We start from the raw sequence: 18,029 nt of genomic DNA, 5'->3' as shown, positions 1-18,029 counted from the left end.
CTATTATCGCAACCTCGGACAAACTCTTTGTCAACCACTGCATCACGCAAACGCATCCCAACCGTCATTGTCCTTTTATGTTTCGTAAAATACAGGCAGACCCCGCGCATTACGTATGTGCTAAATGTATACTTATATATGTATGTGTAAATCAACATGTCAGAGATGGGTGTCTGACATTTTTGCCTGTCGTCGCTCGACGTAAATTTAATCAATGAAGATCGAGTGCCTGTCGTTGGCCCCAGTGGAACCCGTTCAGGCCCAGACTCGGGTCGTGGAAACCGGAAATGTTCAGCTCACCAGTGCTCGGGTCATGCGGGAACAGGTTGTTGATAATGTCCTGCACCATGAGTTAGCTTCGTGACATTGCAAAGACAGAAGAAGAAAAAAGACATACCCAGTCCACGCCTTCGAGCGAGTTCACCATGTTCATAGGAGCCTGCGTCGTCCTGTGTCCGGCAACGCTTGCGCCGTCGCAGCTGCTTTCCGGGCTGTCCGCAGTGACCGGCTGCACACTCCACAGCGCCTCGCCGTTGGAGACACCCGCAAAGACAATGTTGGGTGGAGGACCGCCCATTTGGCCTCCGGGAGGGCCTCCTGGGCCGCCCGGAGACCCCATCCCCGGAGATCCGACGCCGCTGACGGGAGTAGGCGGTTGCAAGCCGGCTGCCATGCCGGACTCTGACTTGAGACCCATCGGCACATTCTGCTGGTACTGTTGAGGGGAGGGTTGCATCGTGGGGCTCTTGACGCCCACAGCGTTCTTGTTCGGAGCGGCGCGTGATGTTCCTGTGGGCGCGCGCATCTTGCGCATGCCCTGGTAGATGGAGGTCTTGCTCATGATCTCGCCCAAGATTTGCAGACCCTTGATCTCGGGCGGCAGAGTACGGTCCGTCTGGAAAACGTAGTCCAGACAGTTCCAGATGCGGGGGGCTTCTCGACTTTGGGGCCTGTAGTATACTTCAGTGGCCAGGAGCAAAGCGATCTGGAACTGCTGGTAAGCACCCAAGTACCAGGCCCAATCCTGGTATGGGGGTGCAGTCTCGAGCTGTATGGATATTTCGATAATCATGATACCCGACATGATGAGGATGTTGTTGAGGCGATGCGGCATGGGACTGTTGGCATTGGCGTGGTAAGGGTGCAGGACCATGGCGTAGAGACGGTACAGGAGCAGGTTCATCACGAGCTTTGCGTACCGTTGCACAGGCACGTCGCCGTCGAGGTATTTCTCGTACTTGTCCAGCATGCGCTTCCGAAAGTTTTCAATCTTTGTGAGAACGGCAGTCAGAGTCGTCCGCCGACTCTCGAGCCTGCGACGGTCCAGCCAGATGATGCGCATCATCTCGTTGCTCTCGAACCGGATGAGGGAGAACAGAGTGGAGGTCCACCGTTCTGCCGGCTCCGGAGGCGGGCCTGTGGCGTAGAGCTCGTCCTCCTCGCAGTTGAGCGGAAGCTTGGTGTCGTAGTCTTCTCGGCGGATGGCGGGCCGCGGGCCCTGTGCCTCACACGTGCGGATGTCTAGGAAGCACAGCTGGTGCCAGATGAGCCTTCTCACATGAGTGTCGAGGGGGTTCAACCCGTATGTCTCCCCGTCCCTGTGCAGACCCATACACTCTGCCATCCTCACCGCGGCGCCCACGAGCACGGAGTGAGCTCTGGACACCTCGGCTCTGCACAGCGGAAGCTGCATGCCAAGTCAGCAGTTGCAAGCACAAAAGCAATTGGGATAGGACGCACCATGTACATGACGAAAGCCTGCATCGTCTCGACTCTCGTCGTCCTCAAAAAGTTGGCTTTTCCCAGCGCAGTCTCCGTCGCGGCCTTGAGCCTGTCGATCAAGGATGCCTTGGTGACCCCGAACAGGCGGTAGACCACCTGCTCATCCATACTTACCGCGGCGCTGAACCACGCCGCGAACATGATGGCCTGCGTGGACGGCCGTGGCTCATAATTGCTGTAAATCTCCTCCCAGAAACCCTGGTAGTCGTTCTCAAACGTTGGGCGATGGACGCATCTCGCAACGGGATGGACGGCGTGGAAGTATTGTTGAAGAAGACGGTCCGCGGCTTCCCTAGTGGGCAATAAAGACTCCAAAGACTGCACCTCGGCCGACTGGCCAAAGAAGAAGCCGCTCGAGGGAGGAATGTAGGACTCGCCAGGCCTCAAAAAGTCGGGGAGTGAGCCGTTAGAACCTCCGCTAACGGTGGACATGGCATCCATGCCCGGCGGTGGGCCGGGAAAACCGGGATACCCAGGGGGCGGTCCACCACGGGGCGGCCCGCCACGTCCGGCCCCGCCCATTCCTCCCATTCCTCCCATTGCGCCCATCATTCCTCCCATGCCTCCCATGCCTCCCATCGCCCCCATGGGAGGAGGGCCGGGAGGACCTCCTGAACCGGGAGGCCCGCCAGAAATCCCGGCAGAGATCTACGAATTGCGGTTAGAATGTTGCCCAGAAATCGGACGACTGTCCAAATACGCACCTCTTCTGCTATCCTAGGCCTGGAAAGGCCGCCGATTCGCTCCGTGATGCGCATGCGGCCAACTTGAACACCGAGATCGATGAGATCGTCCGTGCCGTCGGCATCTTCATCGTAGGTGACATCAAGCGCCGTCATGTCCGTGGGCTCGAGATCGCGCTCCTCGGCGAACTCATCTTCGACGTCGTCGGCAAGGATTGCTTGCTGCTGGGCAGCGCGGGAGGTCGTTTTTGCAACGTCGCGCTCCAGCTGGCGCTCCAAGGAGCCGACCTTTTCCTTGATCTCTGTTAGACGAAGCTGGCTGGCCTCGTCGAGCTTGGGACTGAGGTAGACACAGTCGCGCGAGAACTTCATGCAGTTGACGCATGGTTGCGACTTGTTGCACTTGAGCTTGCGGCGGCGGCACTCGAGACAGGAAGTGATCATGCGCATGCGCCTGCGGATGGGCTTGGAGCTGACGGCGGAGCCAGCGACCGAGGCGCCGGGAGAGGTAGCACCGGCGGGCACACCCGTCTTACCTGGCACAGAAGATGTTGCCGATCCGGGCGACTGGGGAGGGCCGGGCATGAGATCTGAGTTGGGAAGTACGCGCGGGCTTGCCATGGAGGGGCCGGGCGCGGAGGGGCTCACAGGATTCATGGGGTAATACTGTGGCTGGCCATGGGGCGGCGAGTGAGGGTTGACGGGCGAGTGAGTGTGGTGCTGATGTGGGTGGGAATGCGGAAGCTGTTGATAGGCGTGAGGGTGGCCCGGTGCCTGGGCCGAGTAGATGGAAGCACCGGGCGCATGACGTGCAGCGGAATAATGGCCTTGGTCCATTTGATGGTTGGTCGGCGGTCTTGTTCTGTCACTTGTCGTCTTTCTGTCAACGGCGGAGCGTGCGAGGGCGGGTGATATGAGTTCCTGTTAAGGTTCGACGACAGACAAACAGCGCGGTCATTCGTTGGGCGAGGTCGAGATGGCGATCGAAAGAGGGTAGAGACTGGGAACGGTTGAGGGTCGGCTGGGTCGTCCGGGGGGAGTTACGGACGTAAAAAAGGACGTGGGCTGTTGTATGTGCAGGGCCACTTGGAGCAGGGTGGTCGCCGGAGATGTATGCGCGCGTGTGTGTGTGCGTGTGGGAGGAGCGGGTGGAATATGCAGGAGGTGATTTTTATTTAGACTGGGCCCCGGTCTGGCTGCTGCTTGATTGTGGTGGTGTCGAGCAGTCGAATCGTAGTGGTGGTGGTGTTGTGTAAGAGTTCGGGTTGGCGTGGTGTTGGCAGGTGGTGGGATGTGTTGGCGGTCGAGAGAGAGGACTCGAGCAAGAGGACGTGGAAGGATTCGAGAGCGTTGGAGTGCGGGTGTACACAGGACTATGTATCCATGTAAGTGTACAGCAGAAGAGGAAGAAGAATAAGCAGCAGCTTCCGCCTTCCGGCACAAAAGGCAAAAAAAAAAAAGACGGGGTGTCGTGGATTTGCAACTGGATTTGGATTTGTGCGCCGCGCTACGCCGTGTCCAACAACGGACGAACAGAGACGACGAGGAACAGGAGCAGCAGCGGCAGCAGCAGCAACAAGATGGGATGAGGGTAGGTAGACAGACAGGCACGGTGTGCAAGGGGTGTGCGTATGCGATACCTTCCTTACCTGGCGACGAGGGGTCCCTCGTGGGGTCTGGAGGCGCGACCCCGAGGTGAGCAACAAGTGACGGTGGAGGGGAGGTGAGCACGCACGCACGCACAGTGGGGAGGGCAGTGTACCTTACCTACCTAGGTCCATACCTTGGCCAGTACTTCCGGATGCGGGGGTTCGGCCCCCCCCTGGCGTCTTTCTCTCTGCCCAAGACACACCTCCACGAAGGGAATGGTTCATCGCAACATCACGCAACAGGCACACACCTCAGCGCCAGCGCCGGCTTCGCTAATCTGCTTCTCGCCTGGCCTCTATTCTTGTCCCTCCACGCTGCGCTCGAGGCGACGGAGCCTTACGTTAGGTCAACGGAGATAATCGTCTAGTTTCTGCGCCTTGGAGGGACCTTGGAGGAAACAGGTCAAGGACGTGATGCTGTGCCTGCGCGCTGTCGAAGCATCGATGCATCGGTCGAGAGCTTATCTGCCCCGGCCTCGACAGTGCCGCGCCCTATCCGTGAGGCAGTTTCCTAGCTGCCGAGCCCTGGCCTGGCGCCGGCGTTTGCCCCGTCCGTCTCGAGTCCCTGATCCTCGTCGCCAGTCGTGCCGTACTCATCGTTGTCTTGTCTCGTTGTGACCGGCCCGTCTCGGTCTGCCTCTGTGTCTCTGGCACTGTCTCTGTTCCTTGTTCGGTTCTCTCTCTCTCTCCCTCTCTCTCTCTACCTCTTTCTCTTCCTCTGCGTCACTGTGTCTCCCTCCCCATATGTGTAGGTACAAGCTCTCGACACACAGACAGTGGGCAGGCAGACGGACACATGGACAGACAGATAGACAGATAGACAGCAAGACACAGGCATAAGCAGGGTTGATGGGTTGATCTGTCTCGTCCTGCGGCTGCTGCTGCTACCACTGCTGCTGCTACCACTGCTGCTGCTGCTGCTGCCTGTCTCTGCAAAATCTGGATGGAACATTCCGCAGGGCACTTGTGGTGCATGCTGCATGGATGGGGAAATGCCCAATCCCATTGTCCACGGCGATATAGGCCCAACCTCCATCTAATAAGGCCATGTGAGCTAACGCCAGCTAGGGTTATCTTTACAGCGATTGTCAGTCGAGTTCGATGTCATCCACCTCGCGAAGCGACCTCGACTGGCGCCAATCCCACTCGGTTTTTCTTTTTCTTTGCTCATCTTCCCCATCCTCGCTGCACGTAATAATTAGAAGAAAGAGGAGAATTACGCCTTGAGAGAGACCCTCCGCGGCCCAGCACCTCTTGGCCCATGGCCCTAGTGGGCAAGCGGGCAAGCAGGCTGTGTGCTATGTACTTGGACTCGCCGAATGCCTCGGCCGAATACGCCAATTGCTTGCCGCATCACCCACCACCACCCCTGGTTACCCCCCCCCCCCCCCCCCACCCCGCGGACCTCGCACTCCTTCACTTCCAACAAATCTACGCCGGGCATAGGACACGGCACGTTCGTCTTTCTTGTAATAACTTACTCTGGCCCTCAGATTTGGTTGCATAGGTCATATTTCTTACCAAGATGAAGGACCGCCATCCCAGCAACCAACAGCTGCTCGGTACCAGAGGGGCTGGATAGACGGACCAGATCCCTCGATGCCGCTTCCATCTGCCTTCTAGCCATTCCAAACCCCCGTCTAGAAGCATCTCCTATCAAAACCTACAGACACCCTCCACGACGAACAGAGAGCCTCAAGAAGGAGAACGCTAAGCCTCGACGTCCCAATGCAGTAGCAGCAGCACTTACCTCTTGGAGCCACACCCGAGTCTTCCGACTTGCCGTCTTCTTTCACGTCTGCTTGTCTCTGTTTCTGTGCCTGGGGCCTTGCCTTGCAACCTCGTCGTGAACCCCTGGTCGGCGCAGCTTCAAGCAAACACACAGTATATACACATGAGCTGCATTATCCGTATATTACATACCTAGGTTAGGTAGACGTACAAGCAGATTGCACACAGTTCGCCCCCTTTCTGCTGCTTCACCGCCACCACCTACCCAACCACTGTCCACACCGTTTAGCCCTTGCCCTGGCCTTTTGGGCCGCAAATGACCGTGGTTAACCCTCCGGAGTCTGACCGGCGCGGCAAACCCTTGATCTCGTCTCTTTTGTTGCTTGTCTTGTTTTGCCCTTTACCCGCCCGCCCGCGCAAACACGTGGGAGACGGACCGGCCTGCCGCAATTGTTCTTACCACACGCAGCACGCGCACCGCCCAAACAAGGTTTTCCTTGGTGATGGAAAAAGTTGGGCCTGTCTCATGAGGCCGGCCAGAGACATCAGAGTCAAGAGTACAACAGACAAAGGGTTTTGTGGGTTGCTATCCGGTGGGTGGTTCCAATGGGGGTCGCGACACTCTCGCCGTACGCATGCGGCAGAGACATCCAGCGCACTTTCTCCTCGGGCCCGGCCGATGGCGGTCCTCCGCTTCAATGACCGAATGGATTCCAATGCCGGAATCTTCGTTGCCATGTTTCGCATCATACACCATCCACCATCAACCGCTCTGCCGCTCCGGCCCATGATGCCTCGTGGCGAACGAATGTTCTCCCGACACGAAACATTGTTCATTGCAGAATTCTGTACATTGCGCTAGTATGCCTCTTCTTTGCGACTCTGCACTCTCTCGTGTCTCAGCTTGGGAGGGCCTCCCTTCAGGCACCACTGCCGTGGACTCGCTGCGCTAGACTCGATGCCCCAGGCCCCATGTCTCAACGTCTCACATTCCCTTCATGGACGCCTGATTGGGGGGGACACACATGACTTCACAGTGTGTTCCATCCTCCGACGAGACCCTGCTACCCTGATTTCTCGCTTCCTCCGCACGCTCGCCCGAGGCAACGTTGGCCTCCCTCCACCGTTGCAGTCTTCGAGCAACGAGCCGCCTCTCCTTCTCCCCTCCGTGTTCCTCGATAATGTCCAACACCCAGGATATCCGACGCGTCCTCCCAGGCTCGCACCTCTTGAGCTCCCGTAAGCCTACAGTCACCACCGCCAAGACCACCCTGTGCTCGAGCTCGATCTCATGTGCCCTGAGCCACGTAACGCACCGCCCCACGTTACGTAGTATGGTGCTGTCAGTGAGATGTTTTGCCTCTGAAAACCAGACTGCCATATTCTGAATCAGCTCGATCCTCGTCTTCTTCCATCGCTCTGCCTCTGCCAAACGCCGCTCGTACGGCAGCTGTCGTGCTACGTTCTTCCGTGTATCGACCCGGCGCCAGTCCTGCTTCCACCGAAAGTCGGCCACGGCCCCACTGCGTACCACCTTCCAGACGATGGCGGGGTTGATGGACTCATCCTTGATCATGCCCTCCACGTAGCGCGGCCAGGCCTTCCAATCCCATTGTTTGAGGATCTGCTTGTCCCTCTCGGACTGGGGCAACCACTGCCACCATTGCCGCTTTTTGCCATCCAGGCGATCTGCATGGTTCTCTAATATCGAAAGTGTGGTAAGAGCGAAACGGTGATCGCCGCCCGCCTTGGCCAGCAGCGAGAACGGAATGATAGGGAGGCGTGTGTTGACTTGACAGTAAGCTCGCATGGAATCAAACAGTTCCTCTTGACGCCCGAAGCGACGCAAGAATTTCAGTAGGCTTAGCAGGATCCATACGGTCTTGGCGATGTAGTTGAGGGGGGTGTTGTAGCCGATTTTGACGACCAGCGCGGCCAGACTGAGGTCAGGACGGCCGGCGCAGTCGCGTGGCCATGCAGCAACCCCCTCTCCATGACTTTGCAGATACCCACGGCTCGTCCATTGGTGAAAGAGAAGCTCGCTGAGATGTCGACCGGCGGGCCCAAGCAAAGACTGGTCGAAGTAGGCCGATCTGACGCAAGCGTCCAGCAGGTAGTCCTGCCTTACCAACGGCATGTGCGCCAAGATCTGCAACCAAAATAATTGACGCGTCTGGTTCCGAGTCTTTCTCATACTTTCGTGAATGGCAGTTTCCAACTTGCCGAGTAGTGCGTTGTGGTCCTCGGGAGATAGCCTGCGGAGCGCGACGCCAATGTCCGCGGGCCGCGTGCGCCACTGTAGGCTGGCCGCCATTAGGCTTTGCACTGCCGCAACAACGCCCTCGTGGACATCATCGATGTAGGAGAGAGGAATCGCATCGAGTATGGTTTGAACCAGCGGTAGACTTGTGTGCCCCCCGAGCAGCTGAGATGCCTGTATTAGGACCTGGTTCCAGAAAGTGTCTTTGAAATCCGCAGCGCTGAAACGACTGGACGATTTGATGCCGCTGACCACGGCCGAGAGGAATTCCCTAATGGCAGTGTCGACGACCTTCCGGTCGGCTTCTGCGTTGGCGAGGGACAGTGGGAATGTCGAGACAGCCATCACCACCGCATCGGAGTCCAGTGCGCCCGACTTGATGTCCTGCTCAAGGTGCCGCGTGAAGCTCCAAAATGCCGGGTCCATCGCTTGCGGTGTAGAGGCAGCAACGGCCAATCGAGCCTGCGAGAGCCTTTCCATAAGGGGGTCGGCCGGTAGAGTTTCCCTCCCGTCGTCTTCTTGGGCTTTTTCTTCACCGGTAAGGGCCCCCATCATCATCTGTATCACCGTCCACGGTGTAGTCGACTCTGCTGGCGCCGGCCGGTCTTTCTCATCGTGCAGATCGTTTTCCCCGCTCGACTGACGAGGAGTCGGCGGCTGCCACTTCCACTTGCTCAGGTCGACGGGGAATTCCATAGCCCAGGGCGGCAAGGTCGACTGGTGATCGAGGTACATGGCCGTCATCTTCCGCCTCCCAAGCCGCTTCCTGCTCTCCAGCGGGCCAGGCGTGGAGCTCGAATTCCGTCGCGCGAGGTGCGATACATGGCAGTATCGCTCAAAGGCGCTCGTGAGCAGCCCATCCGTGATCCATATCGCTTCTATCGGTGCTCGAAGCTGCTGGACGGCTCGGGTGCAGCGCGCGGTCGGTCGGGAGGACATTGGGACGCTCGACTCGCATCCGACTGTTCATTGATTGATGGAATATAATGCGCCTGTTCCATGCCTAGCGAGCAAGGTCGGCAGCGTCAATTCGGACGTGGGTTTGGCGGTCAATTGGGTCGCTTTGGCGCGTTTGAATCGCTGTATCGTGGGGTTCGAATTGGCAGGGAGGTCAGCAAGTTTGGAAGAGCTTGTATTCGCCGACCCACTATTCGTTGCAGCCACGACCTCAGTGCGGTCGGGTGTGGCTAAGCCGCTCCGGCCGGCTACCTCGGCGACGCCCTGCGACTGGACAGGGGGGAAGCTTTGGCGGGGTTTTCAGCGGTCGCGGATTACGCGGGGCATCTTTCACCCAGAGAGGATCTACACCGGCACATCCAGACATCACAGACGCCGGCCGACCAGACAAGATGGAGTTGACATTTGAGCCATTGAAGAACGACCTGCTGCTGCGGGCAGCCCGCGGTAAGCACAAGCTTTCAATCGCTGCAATTGAGACGCAGACTAACATGACGATGCAGGCGAGACGGTCGAGCGCCCGCCATGCTGGATCATGCGGCAAGGTAAGGACCCCTCGGACCAGCACCGTGGACAACGAAGAAAAGACAGCAGCTTACTCCAGACAGCCGGTCGTTATCTCCCCGAGTACCACGAGGCCAAGGGCAACCGCGACTTCTTCGCCTGCTGCCGCGATCCCGAGATTGCCAGCACATTGACCCTGCAGCCCATCGAGCGCTTCGCCGGTCTCCTCGACGCTGCCATCATCTTCAGCGATATCCTCGTCGTTCCCCAGGCCCTCGGCATGTCCGTCGAGATGGTTGACAAGAAGGGACCGCACTTCCCCGACCCTCTGAAGAGCCCTACGGACGGCCAGTACGAGCAGGTCATGGCCAAGAACGTCGACGTCGCCGCCGAGCTCGACTACGTATACAAGGCCATCACCCTCACGCGCAAGAAGCTCGCCGGCCGCGTGCCCCTGATTGGCTTCTGCGGCGCCCCGTGGACGCTGTTCTGCTACATGGTCGAGGGTGGCGGCACCAAGCTTTTCATCCACAGCAAGACGTGGATCTACAGATACCCCGAGGAGTCCAAGAAACTGCTGCAGAAGATTGCCGAGGTCTGCGTTGAGTACCTCGCCCTGCAAGTCAAGGCCGGAGCACAGGTATGTCTTCTTTCCGCACTGCGACGTCTCCCTTGTGACTGACAGCTGTCCCAGAGCATCATGGTCTTTGACTCGTGGGCTGGCGAGCTCGGCCCGGCTGCCTTTGAGGAGTTCAGCAAGCCTTACCTCTCCTACATCTCCGCGAACCTCCCCAAGAAGCTGCAGGAAATGAACCTCGAGCGCGTGCCCATGACTGTCTTCCCCAAGGGCTGCTGGCATGCCCTCAACACGGTCTGCGACATCGGCTACGACGTCGTCGGTCTCGACTGGATGCAGAGCCCTGCCGACGCTGTCAAGATCCGCGGCGACAGACGCATCACGTTCCAGGGCAACGCCGACCCCGGCGTCCTCTACGGCACACACGAGAACATCACCAAGGCGGTCGAGGAAATGGTCAATGGCTTCTGGGGCCAGAAGAAGGGGTGGATCGCCAACCTCGGACACGGTGAGTCGATACACGCGGATTCGTATTGCGTATCAACGGAAGAACGGGCGTGGCTAATACTTGGCAGGCATCACTCCGGGTGTCAACCCCGAGGACCTCAGATTCTACTTGTCTGAGATCCACCGTCTGACGAAGAACTAAAAAGGTGTTAGGGTACGGAAGAACACATGAACCATTATTCGAGAGATGTCGCGGGCGTATAAAAGGTGTTCGTCTGGGAGGGGCACATCTCTACTGGTCTTACTAGAGACGGCATAGGTATAGACCAAAAATCGCATCTCAATATCATTTGTTGCAAGCCAAGAGCTGTCGGGCAATATGTGGACAGCATGTGATGCTTTTAAATGAGAGAAGTGATGACATGAATATTTGCTTTTCCTTTCCGTCCCTCGGTTTCATCAAATAGCTGAATATGGTATCGTAAACTTTTTTTGTGTCGTTTCAACTTTTTTCGTTGCCCATTCCAAACGCCCCAGGGAGACCATCTTTGATGTTCTTCCCTGTTTCCAATCCCCAAACTCCGTCGCCAATGTGCATGACCCGACGTCCCCAGAAGAGGTGATTAAGTCGAATTGGTCATTATCATAATCGCTTGAAAAGCTGTGCATGGAAAAGAAATAGAGAAGAAAGCGCTTATGCCTTCTTGGTCAGGTTGTTGAGCCACTGCTTGCCCTTGGCGGCGAGGCCGTTGCCGTCCTCGGGGCTGCGGCGGCCGCCGGTGGGCGAAGGCGTCTTGCGCAGCGAAGACTCGTCGTCCTCGACGGCGGCTGTGGCCTCGGCCTTGGCCTTCTTCGCGGCAGCCTCCTCCTCGGAGCCGGTCTTGAAGACGTTGGCGGCGCCTCCACGGCCGTAGTGGGTTGCGCCGTTGCTCTCTCGGCGGGGGACGCTGTGAGGGGGGCATGTTAGTCACAAGGGTGCTTCTTGCGGGCAAAAGTGGCGGATGGGACTCACCCCTCGACGTCCTGGCGCAGACGGGTCTCGTAGGGGTCGGCGTTCTTGGCCATGTTGCCGGAGCCGCCGCGGCCGGTGGTGACGACGGAGGTCTTGAGGGTCGGGGTCTCGAGGTCCTTGGGGGTGACCTTGGGCGACTTGGTGCTATCGGCCATGTTGCCGGCACCGCCGCGGCCGTGGGAGGCAAGCATCGTGAGGATGTGCGAGGAAATGTGTGGTGTTTGGGCTTGATGTCTATCGAGTCGCTTTTGCGACGCGCAAGTCTTTTGCTTGGGGAGGTATGTATGGGTCGTCGATGAGCCGGGCGTGGGTCGGAATAAGACCGGGGCGAGGGGTGACAAGAGCGCGGGGAGCGTTTCTCGGGACAGAGGGCGATCGATGCGGTGTGGTTCAAGAGTTGATGGCAAGACGACAACGCAGAAACACTGGAACTCCTGGAATCAAATTCTGGTGACAGTGCGATACGGGTGGGTAGTGTACCGGCGGCGACGACGGACGGGAGACAAAGGACTTAAATAGGAACGTGGAGGCACAGCAGCAGGCAGTTTTACTCGGTCTTTGTTTAAGCTTCGTTTGGTGGTGGTGGTGGGAGGAGGACGGAGGCAAGGATGGCATCGGCATTGGCATTGGCATCTCGGTCATGGCCGCAAGCAGATGTTGCGCGACCTTTCCCATGTACGGCGTAAGCACATCCTTGGCCTGCTCCTCCAGCCTGACGTAGGTTGCGCCAACAAGTGATCACAAGGTCGCTGAAATATTTTTTTTCTTTCCCTCTTGGTTTTGGGGCCTTGGCTCAAGTGGCTTTCCCCACACCAGGGGCACGGTCTCGGTGATGTTTAGCCTGGACATGGACAACATGTGGGCTCGTTTTTTTTTTTCTTCTTTCCCCCCCAATTTGTATTTTCTGCAGTGGATACCTACAGAACACACAATGGCACATGGCCGTGAGAGAAGGAGGGGAAAGGATAGAGAGCCCGTTGCCGGGAGGTTTTGCAGCGGTTAAGAGTCCGGAGGCATCGGCCGCGTTGGCTGGCAGGGAGTGTGGACGTTTGAAGAAACCGCGGGGGCCAGGGAGCCAGTCGTTGACAAACCAAAACGTAATGAAAACAACGACATCCAGCCAAAAACACCATGCACCCGCTGAACCGACAGGCACGACAGCACCCTCTTCCCAGCCCGGCCCCAAGCACTCGCCCTGCCGAGGGGTCTTTGGGTCCCTGTCCCTCTGCTCTGGACCCCAAAGCTCCGCCCTGTCTGGGATAGGCAAAGTCGCTGGTGGTGTCATTCAAGCTGCGCGTGTCACTTGATCGCAATCTACGAATCGCCGGCTCTAGGCCATGGCAAACACGCGGGGTGGATGTGGACGTTTTCCAACGACGAACGTCTCTGTCTTTGTTCTCGGGCTCGCGAGGTTGACGATGAAACCAGATTGCAAGGCGGAGATGCAGAAAACGAGGCTGGCAAGGCCTTTCTGTGACTGGCCGAGCTGTGCATACTTCGAAAGGAATGAAGGCGTGCAAGCGGTTGAAAGTGCTACTTTGAGTGATATTGTTGCTGTTGCTGCTGCACGTTGTGTCGGGTCTAGAACCAGCGGCAATCGGCGGCAGCAGCAGGGCTTCAGGTTACCCCAGGATGTTCTATTCGACGCAACAGAGCTGCGGCCTCGTCCGATGGTCTTGTGACCTGGTGTTGATGATTCCTCCCAGCCGGCTGTAACGTTCCCAGGCGGGAGGTCTGGAGTCTGTATGCGCACATTGATCGCAAAGCGACTACGTGCTTGGCATTGGCACGAGGGTGAAAAACTTGCCATTGGATCCACGCCGGGAGACTTGTGCTCCGTCTCCTTTGCCTCCGGCCACCGCGGCAGGTTTGTCTGCCGGCCCTCGGCGCTGCCCTAGAGCCGATGGACGGCAAACTCAATTCGAGTTGCCTGAGTAAAGAAAAACCAGACGATGCCGTGTCATTTAATAGCGCCTGTGACTGGTCTGGGCAGTAGTGACGTTTGCCTCGTTGCGCAATTGTCTTTACGCTCTGCAAGTGCTCCGCCAGGCTGAAACTGGTGCAGGATTGTGACTGGTAAGAATGCACCCCGGATTTTCGTCCAAACATCGAGACCTTGCAGAATGCTCAAGCCAGTCACATCTCGGCCTTTTCACATCAGTCGGTCATCTCCAGCCCCGTGCCAACACAAGCCTCGAGCAGAGGGCCGCAGCTCTTATCTTGACCTTTGCCCTCTTGCCCCTGCTTAGGCCGATGCCCTCTGTTTCTTGAAAGTCCAACGAATGCCGCAGGAACCAGTGCCTGGGATGTCAACGGGTGTCGTCCTGGCATCCATCCAGACAACCTTGAATGCAAGATTTGGCCCGGAAAGAGCAAAGTCTCCCTCGATGATTGGCCCATCTCGAATTGAGACCATCTGAAGAGCCGGCGGTGGCAATCCTGAAAATCTGGTTGGCCTGTTGCGGCGGAAAGAAAAAAGTTTACCATGCGCGCGGGCATTGCCGCTAGACAGCTCGGCAAACGGCGATCTGCATCTGCGAATAAACTCCGATGGCGAATTCCTGTGGATGACGCGCATTCAGCAGACTCTCCCTAGCCCCGAGGATATCCAAATGCTTGAGATGCGATGGCCCGGAGCCGAGGTGACGCCGATGACTGTTGGTCCCATTGTCATTTGAGCCATCCAAGCCAATCTGGTCTTGAAAACCGCTTACCGCTAAAGGGAGGCGGGCAGGGATGTTAGACGGGAGGATCAAGCTTTCCACTAGAACAACTCAAAGCAAGGGCAAGTCTGTTCCATTAGGGACCTATCTGTAGTGCAATGATTACGACGTAGGGCTATTTCTTGCCTCGAAACCCAAGGTTGTGACTGTGAGTATAAGCACTGGCTATGCATAGGGTTCTGTTCGGTTGAGCCGCTTGACGTCACGACTAGATCTTGCTTTTGGATGCGACCATGCCGTTTCGTTTGAATGGTTGCACGGCTCTGTTCCTGGACACCTCGGCGGTTCAGATGAGAGATCAGGCGTAGGCTCTGACAACTCCGGAGACTTTGAGCCTGTAGACATATTGAACGGCATTGTCTTGCCTCTTTATCCAAGATGAACCTCGCACTTCAGACGAACAGCCAGGCGAGCGCACATCATGGAGAGGGCCCACGCCCGTGCTAGCGCGGCAACCGGGTCACCTCCGGGTGCCCTAGACCTTGTCTGCTGTTAGGACAAGGTCCCCTGATTATCCACCTCGCGTCTACGACGTGTGCCTGCATCATCTACCGGCTTTGGCTCAGGTGCCGAGAAGCGGACTGAATGTGGCCAGGAGGTCGCGAGATCGTCGATAATAATCTCGGTGCCAATCCATACGCACTCGTTGCGTCGTTGGGTTCTTGATGTTCGTAAGATAATTGCTGTCTGGTGTTCGGCCATGCGTTTATCTAGTACAAAGAAACCGGGTTGGTATGTGTTCCGGCCTTTCGGTGGCCACGACCACTCTTACGAACGGCGGATGCTTTGTAGCCGAGAGGTCGTAGCGTCCTGCCTTGGTGGCCGAGGTAAATTGGGTATTACAACGTCGCAACTCATGGCTGCAGTAGGTGGAAGATGTAAAGAAACGACGAGCAGCCAGGATGTATTATCACAAGGTCTTATGACCCCAGGGCTTCCTTTGATAGACGTCAAACAGCCCCGATAGAGAGGTTGGTCTGATAATCTCGAGGAGCGTGCTCACAGTCATTTGTCAACGGACAAGGGTGCCAGTTAGCTGTCAAGCTGGCTGCCGTGGCTGGAGGTAAGGCGGAAATCCGGCTTGGCCAACACAGCCAGAAACCGAGCCTGGCAGCGTAAGTGCTATTCCGAAGCTGCAGCGTAATATTTGACAGGAAACGGCAAAAGGCGCAACGCATCGGAAGGTCTTGCGCATAGACCACGGCTCCCACACCGCAATTCGGGAGGCTCGCTCCAGGGACATGGCTTGAGGACTCTGACAACAGGGGAAGATGAGCAGATGCCATGGCACCCGGTTGTTGCTCCTGGCCGGCGCGGAGCGAACAAGAGGACGTTGGACGGTTCAGCCAATGGAGAAGAGGCAGATGGCATACGATGGGTAACACAGCAGGCGGGGATACTGCAGGTGAATTTCCGGCCGGGTGCGGATGGCTGGCGTACGAATGGAAGATGCGCTTTTGATTTGCACCAAAGCGCCCAGAAACGACCCAATGTGGAAGTTTGCTTTCACGGGCTAGCGAGAAGACGACCGTGGCCAAGCACGTTGGGCCAGGTAGGCGCTGTCAGTTGTCAAGGGTGAGATGTGGCACGGAGGAGCTCCCAGTGGTCAACGGGCAGGCCTGGGTGGCGCGGCCCCCCTCCCCCCTTCTTCTGCGAGACAGGAGGAGGTGCGGCTGAAGCAATGCGCCGAGCAGGCGTCGGGGAGTCGGGTTGTGTCAATGGGCACCGAGGGAATGGTTTGGCATAAAGTAGGCCTGCTGCTAAGGTCGGGACCGATACATGGGCGCGGAAATGGTTCGTGGACCATTGTGTCGGGTTGGGGTGGCTGTTGGGCGGGATGACGAAGGAGGGGGGCCGCTCGACATGTCTGGTTTCGGCATGATTCGCCGACTCTTATTGCCCGGCCTCGTGCGTTCGTGTCATGGAAAGCAAAGCCGGCCAGAGACGAACGACACGAGACGGTTGACGGACGGGAGATTAACTCCAAGCTGCCATGTTTTCGAACGAGGTCGGATCCAAGACATTGTGGGCAGATGCGACGGGCGGGGTGCCAGACGGGACGGAAGTGTGTGGCATGTGTGTGGTAACACACGGGTCGACGGGTTTTCTGTGCGGGAGGACGTGAGGAGGAGGAGGACGACGGATGGGTTGAGCTGCAGAGCAGGCGTCCTGCGTTCGAAAGGATACGTCTGCCATCCGAGACTGGCGATGTTCGGGCATCAAGCTGGTCGCCGATGGGTCAATCAGAACTGCAATCAGGTACGCATTAGTGAATCCCCGCCGCGAGGTGATGGATGATCTTGGGAAGGTAATAATGAAGTCCAAAGTACCTTACCTTAGGGTGTCTCTGAGCTGAGCTGGCTTTGGCGTACCTGATCCTTGTCGACTTTTTTTTTGCCTGCCCCGTCGCTAGCTGCTGTTTCCATGTTCTGCGCTTGTAAGGTACCGGCAATGCTGCAAAGTGCCAGCGGGGCCATGTACTCAGACACACAGCACTGGCTCGTCATGTCGAGAGGAGAGAACAATAGGAAAAACAAAGAACCCCGGGAGGAAGGGGCTGGCTCCGTCCGCATTGTCAGTATCCGAGGTCCCCGTAGAATGAAGCAGGCGTCTTCGAACAGGGCATCGTGTCTTTGCACTGCGTGTGGACGAGTTGACGAGGTGGCATGGCAAGGTGACTTTGTCCATGGGTACGTTACCCACCCGGAAGAAGGAGGCAAGAGGCGCGCCCGTCTACTCTATTCGTACAGTCTGCGGATGCTCGAGCCAGAGTCCGGCGGATGTTAAAAAAGCAGAGGATGGCGGGCCATGGCCCATCACCCGTTCCGCACTCTAGCACCGCGCATCGCTCGTATCCACCGCGACGGCAACCCTGGCACTCCATACAGCAGAGTACATTCAGGGAATAAAAGCAAAGAGGAATGGAAGGAGCCGGCGCCAGTGAGAGCGAGACCCAATGCCCAGTGATCTGTATGTACGGACAGGCACAGGTAAACCCCGCGCTGGCGGTCGTGTCAATGGTGGTCGATACCAGTCGTCCACCCAAAGTGGGCTGCCGCACAAACCGTCGGTATATCTGCATCAACGAGCGTTTGCCAAAAAAGAAGAATGGCGGCTTGTCTCATGTACGAGGGCGGAGGCAGGCGACGTCGACTCTTTTGCTCTGCCCAACCACGGAACCCGTGGGCATGATGTACAGCACGAGCACAGCACAGGCACGACAGCACACGACAGACACATGGCGGTCGCTCAACCAAGAGTCCCAAACCAAAGGCACCGACCCGACGACCTGCGGACTGTACTGTACTGGACTGTGCTGTGAATGTGACGACCGCGCAGAGGTACAGCATCAATCAGCTGGCAGCGATCCAATCCATGGATGGGGGCCCCTCCCTTGGTCTTGGAGCACCTGGGACCCTGCAAGCCCTGGTGCTGGTCTGCCGCCTGCCATCCCGCCCGCCCAACCGTGCAAGACAAACTCGACCTGTCTTTCCGCGTTGCCGCCACCAACCGAGCGTGCTGCGGTATTGCAAGGCGGCGCCGTGCCGTGTCGTGATGTCGTGCCGTGCTAGTGTCGGTGTCAGTGTCAAGAACGTCGGTTCTTTGCTTCCAGGTATTGCTGCACCTCTGCTTTCTGCTGTTCTTCTCTCGAGACTTGCTTGCGGGCTGGGCACCGAAGCAATCCGATGTACCTACAGTGAGTG

The 18,029-nt window shown here is 57.7% G+C and overlaps 4 protein-coding genes across 4 annotated transcripts; 1 reads left to right on the top strand and 3 right to left on the bottom strand.

Annotated features, from left to right (window-relative positions):
- Positions 1 to 211: 211 nt before the first annotated feature.
- bik5-2 (Bikaverin cluster transcription factor bik5) lies at positions 212 to 3,302 on the bottom strand (the record flags this gene model as incomplete). The annotated part of the gene is made up of 4 exons (XM_036632949.1): positions 212 to 340; positions 398 to 1,687; positions 1,741 to 2,430; positions 2,487 to 3,302. The coding sequence occupies 4 exons, from the start codon at positions 3,300 to 3,302 to the stop codon at positions 212 to 214; spliced, it is 2,925 nt and encodes a 974-aa protein (XP_036501919.1).
- Positions 3,303 to 6,830: 3,528 nt separating this feature from the next.
- Positions 6,831 to 9,044, bottom strand: CGCS363_v001099 (uncharacterized protein; the record flags this gene model as incomplete). The annotated part of the gene is made up of 1 exon (XM_036632948.1): positions 6,831 to 9,044. The coding sequence occupies one exon, from the start codon at positions 9,042 to 9,044 to the stop codon at positions 6,831 to 6,833; it is 2,214 nt and encodes a 737-aa protein (XP_036502174.1).
- A 410-nt stretch (positions 9,045 to 9,454) lies between these two features.
- On the top strand, positions 9,455 to 10,792 carry HEM12 (Uroporphyrinogen decarboxylase; the record flags this gene model as incomplete). The annotated part of the gene is made up of 5 exons (XM_036632947.1): positions 9,455 to 9,509; positions 9,566 to 9,607; positions 9,671 to 10,206; positions 10,261 to 10,651; positions 10,719 to 10,792. The coding sequence occupies 5 exons, from the start codon at positions 9,455 to 9,457 to the stop codon at positions 10,790 to 10,792; spliced, it is 1,098 nt and encodes a 365-aa protein (XP_036502173.1).
- A 492-nt stretch (positions 10,793 to 11,284) lies between these two features.
- CGCS363_v001097 (uncharacterized protein) lies at positions 11,285 to 11,793 on the bottom strand (the record flags this gene model as incomplete). The annotated part of the gene is made up of 2 exons (XM_036632946.1): positions 11,285 to 11,537; positions 11,603 to 11,793. The coding sequence occupies 2 exons, from the start codon at positions 11,791 to 11,793 to the stop codon at positions 11,285 to 11,287; spliced, it is 444 nt and encodes a 147-aa protein (XP_036502166.1).
- Positions 11,794 to 18,029: the final 6,236 nt, after the last annotated feature.

This window comes from Colletotrichum siamense (genome assembly GCF_013390195.1).
Source record: "Colletotrichum siamense strain Cg363 chromosome Unknown KSG_Cg363_contig01, whole genome shotgun sequence".
Lineage (NCBI taxonomy): Eukaryota > Fungi > Ascomycota > Sordariomycetes > Glomerellales > Glomerellaceae > Colletotrichum > Colletotrichum siamense.
This window is presented reverse-complemented; position numbering and strand designations above follow the sequence as displayed.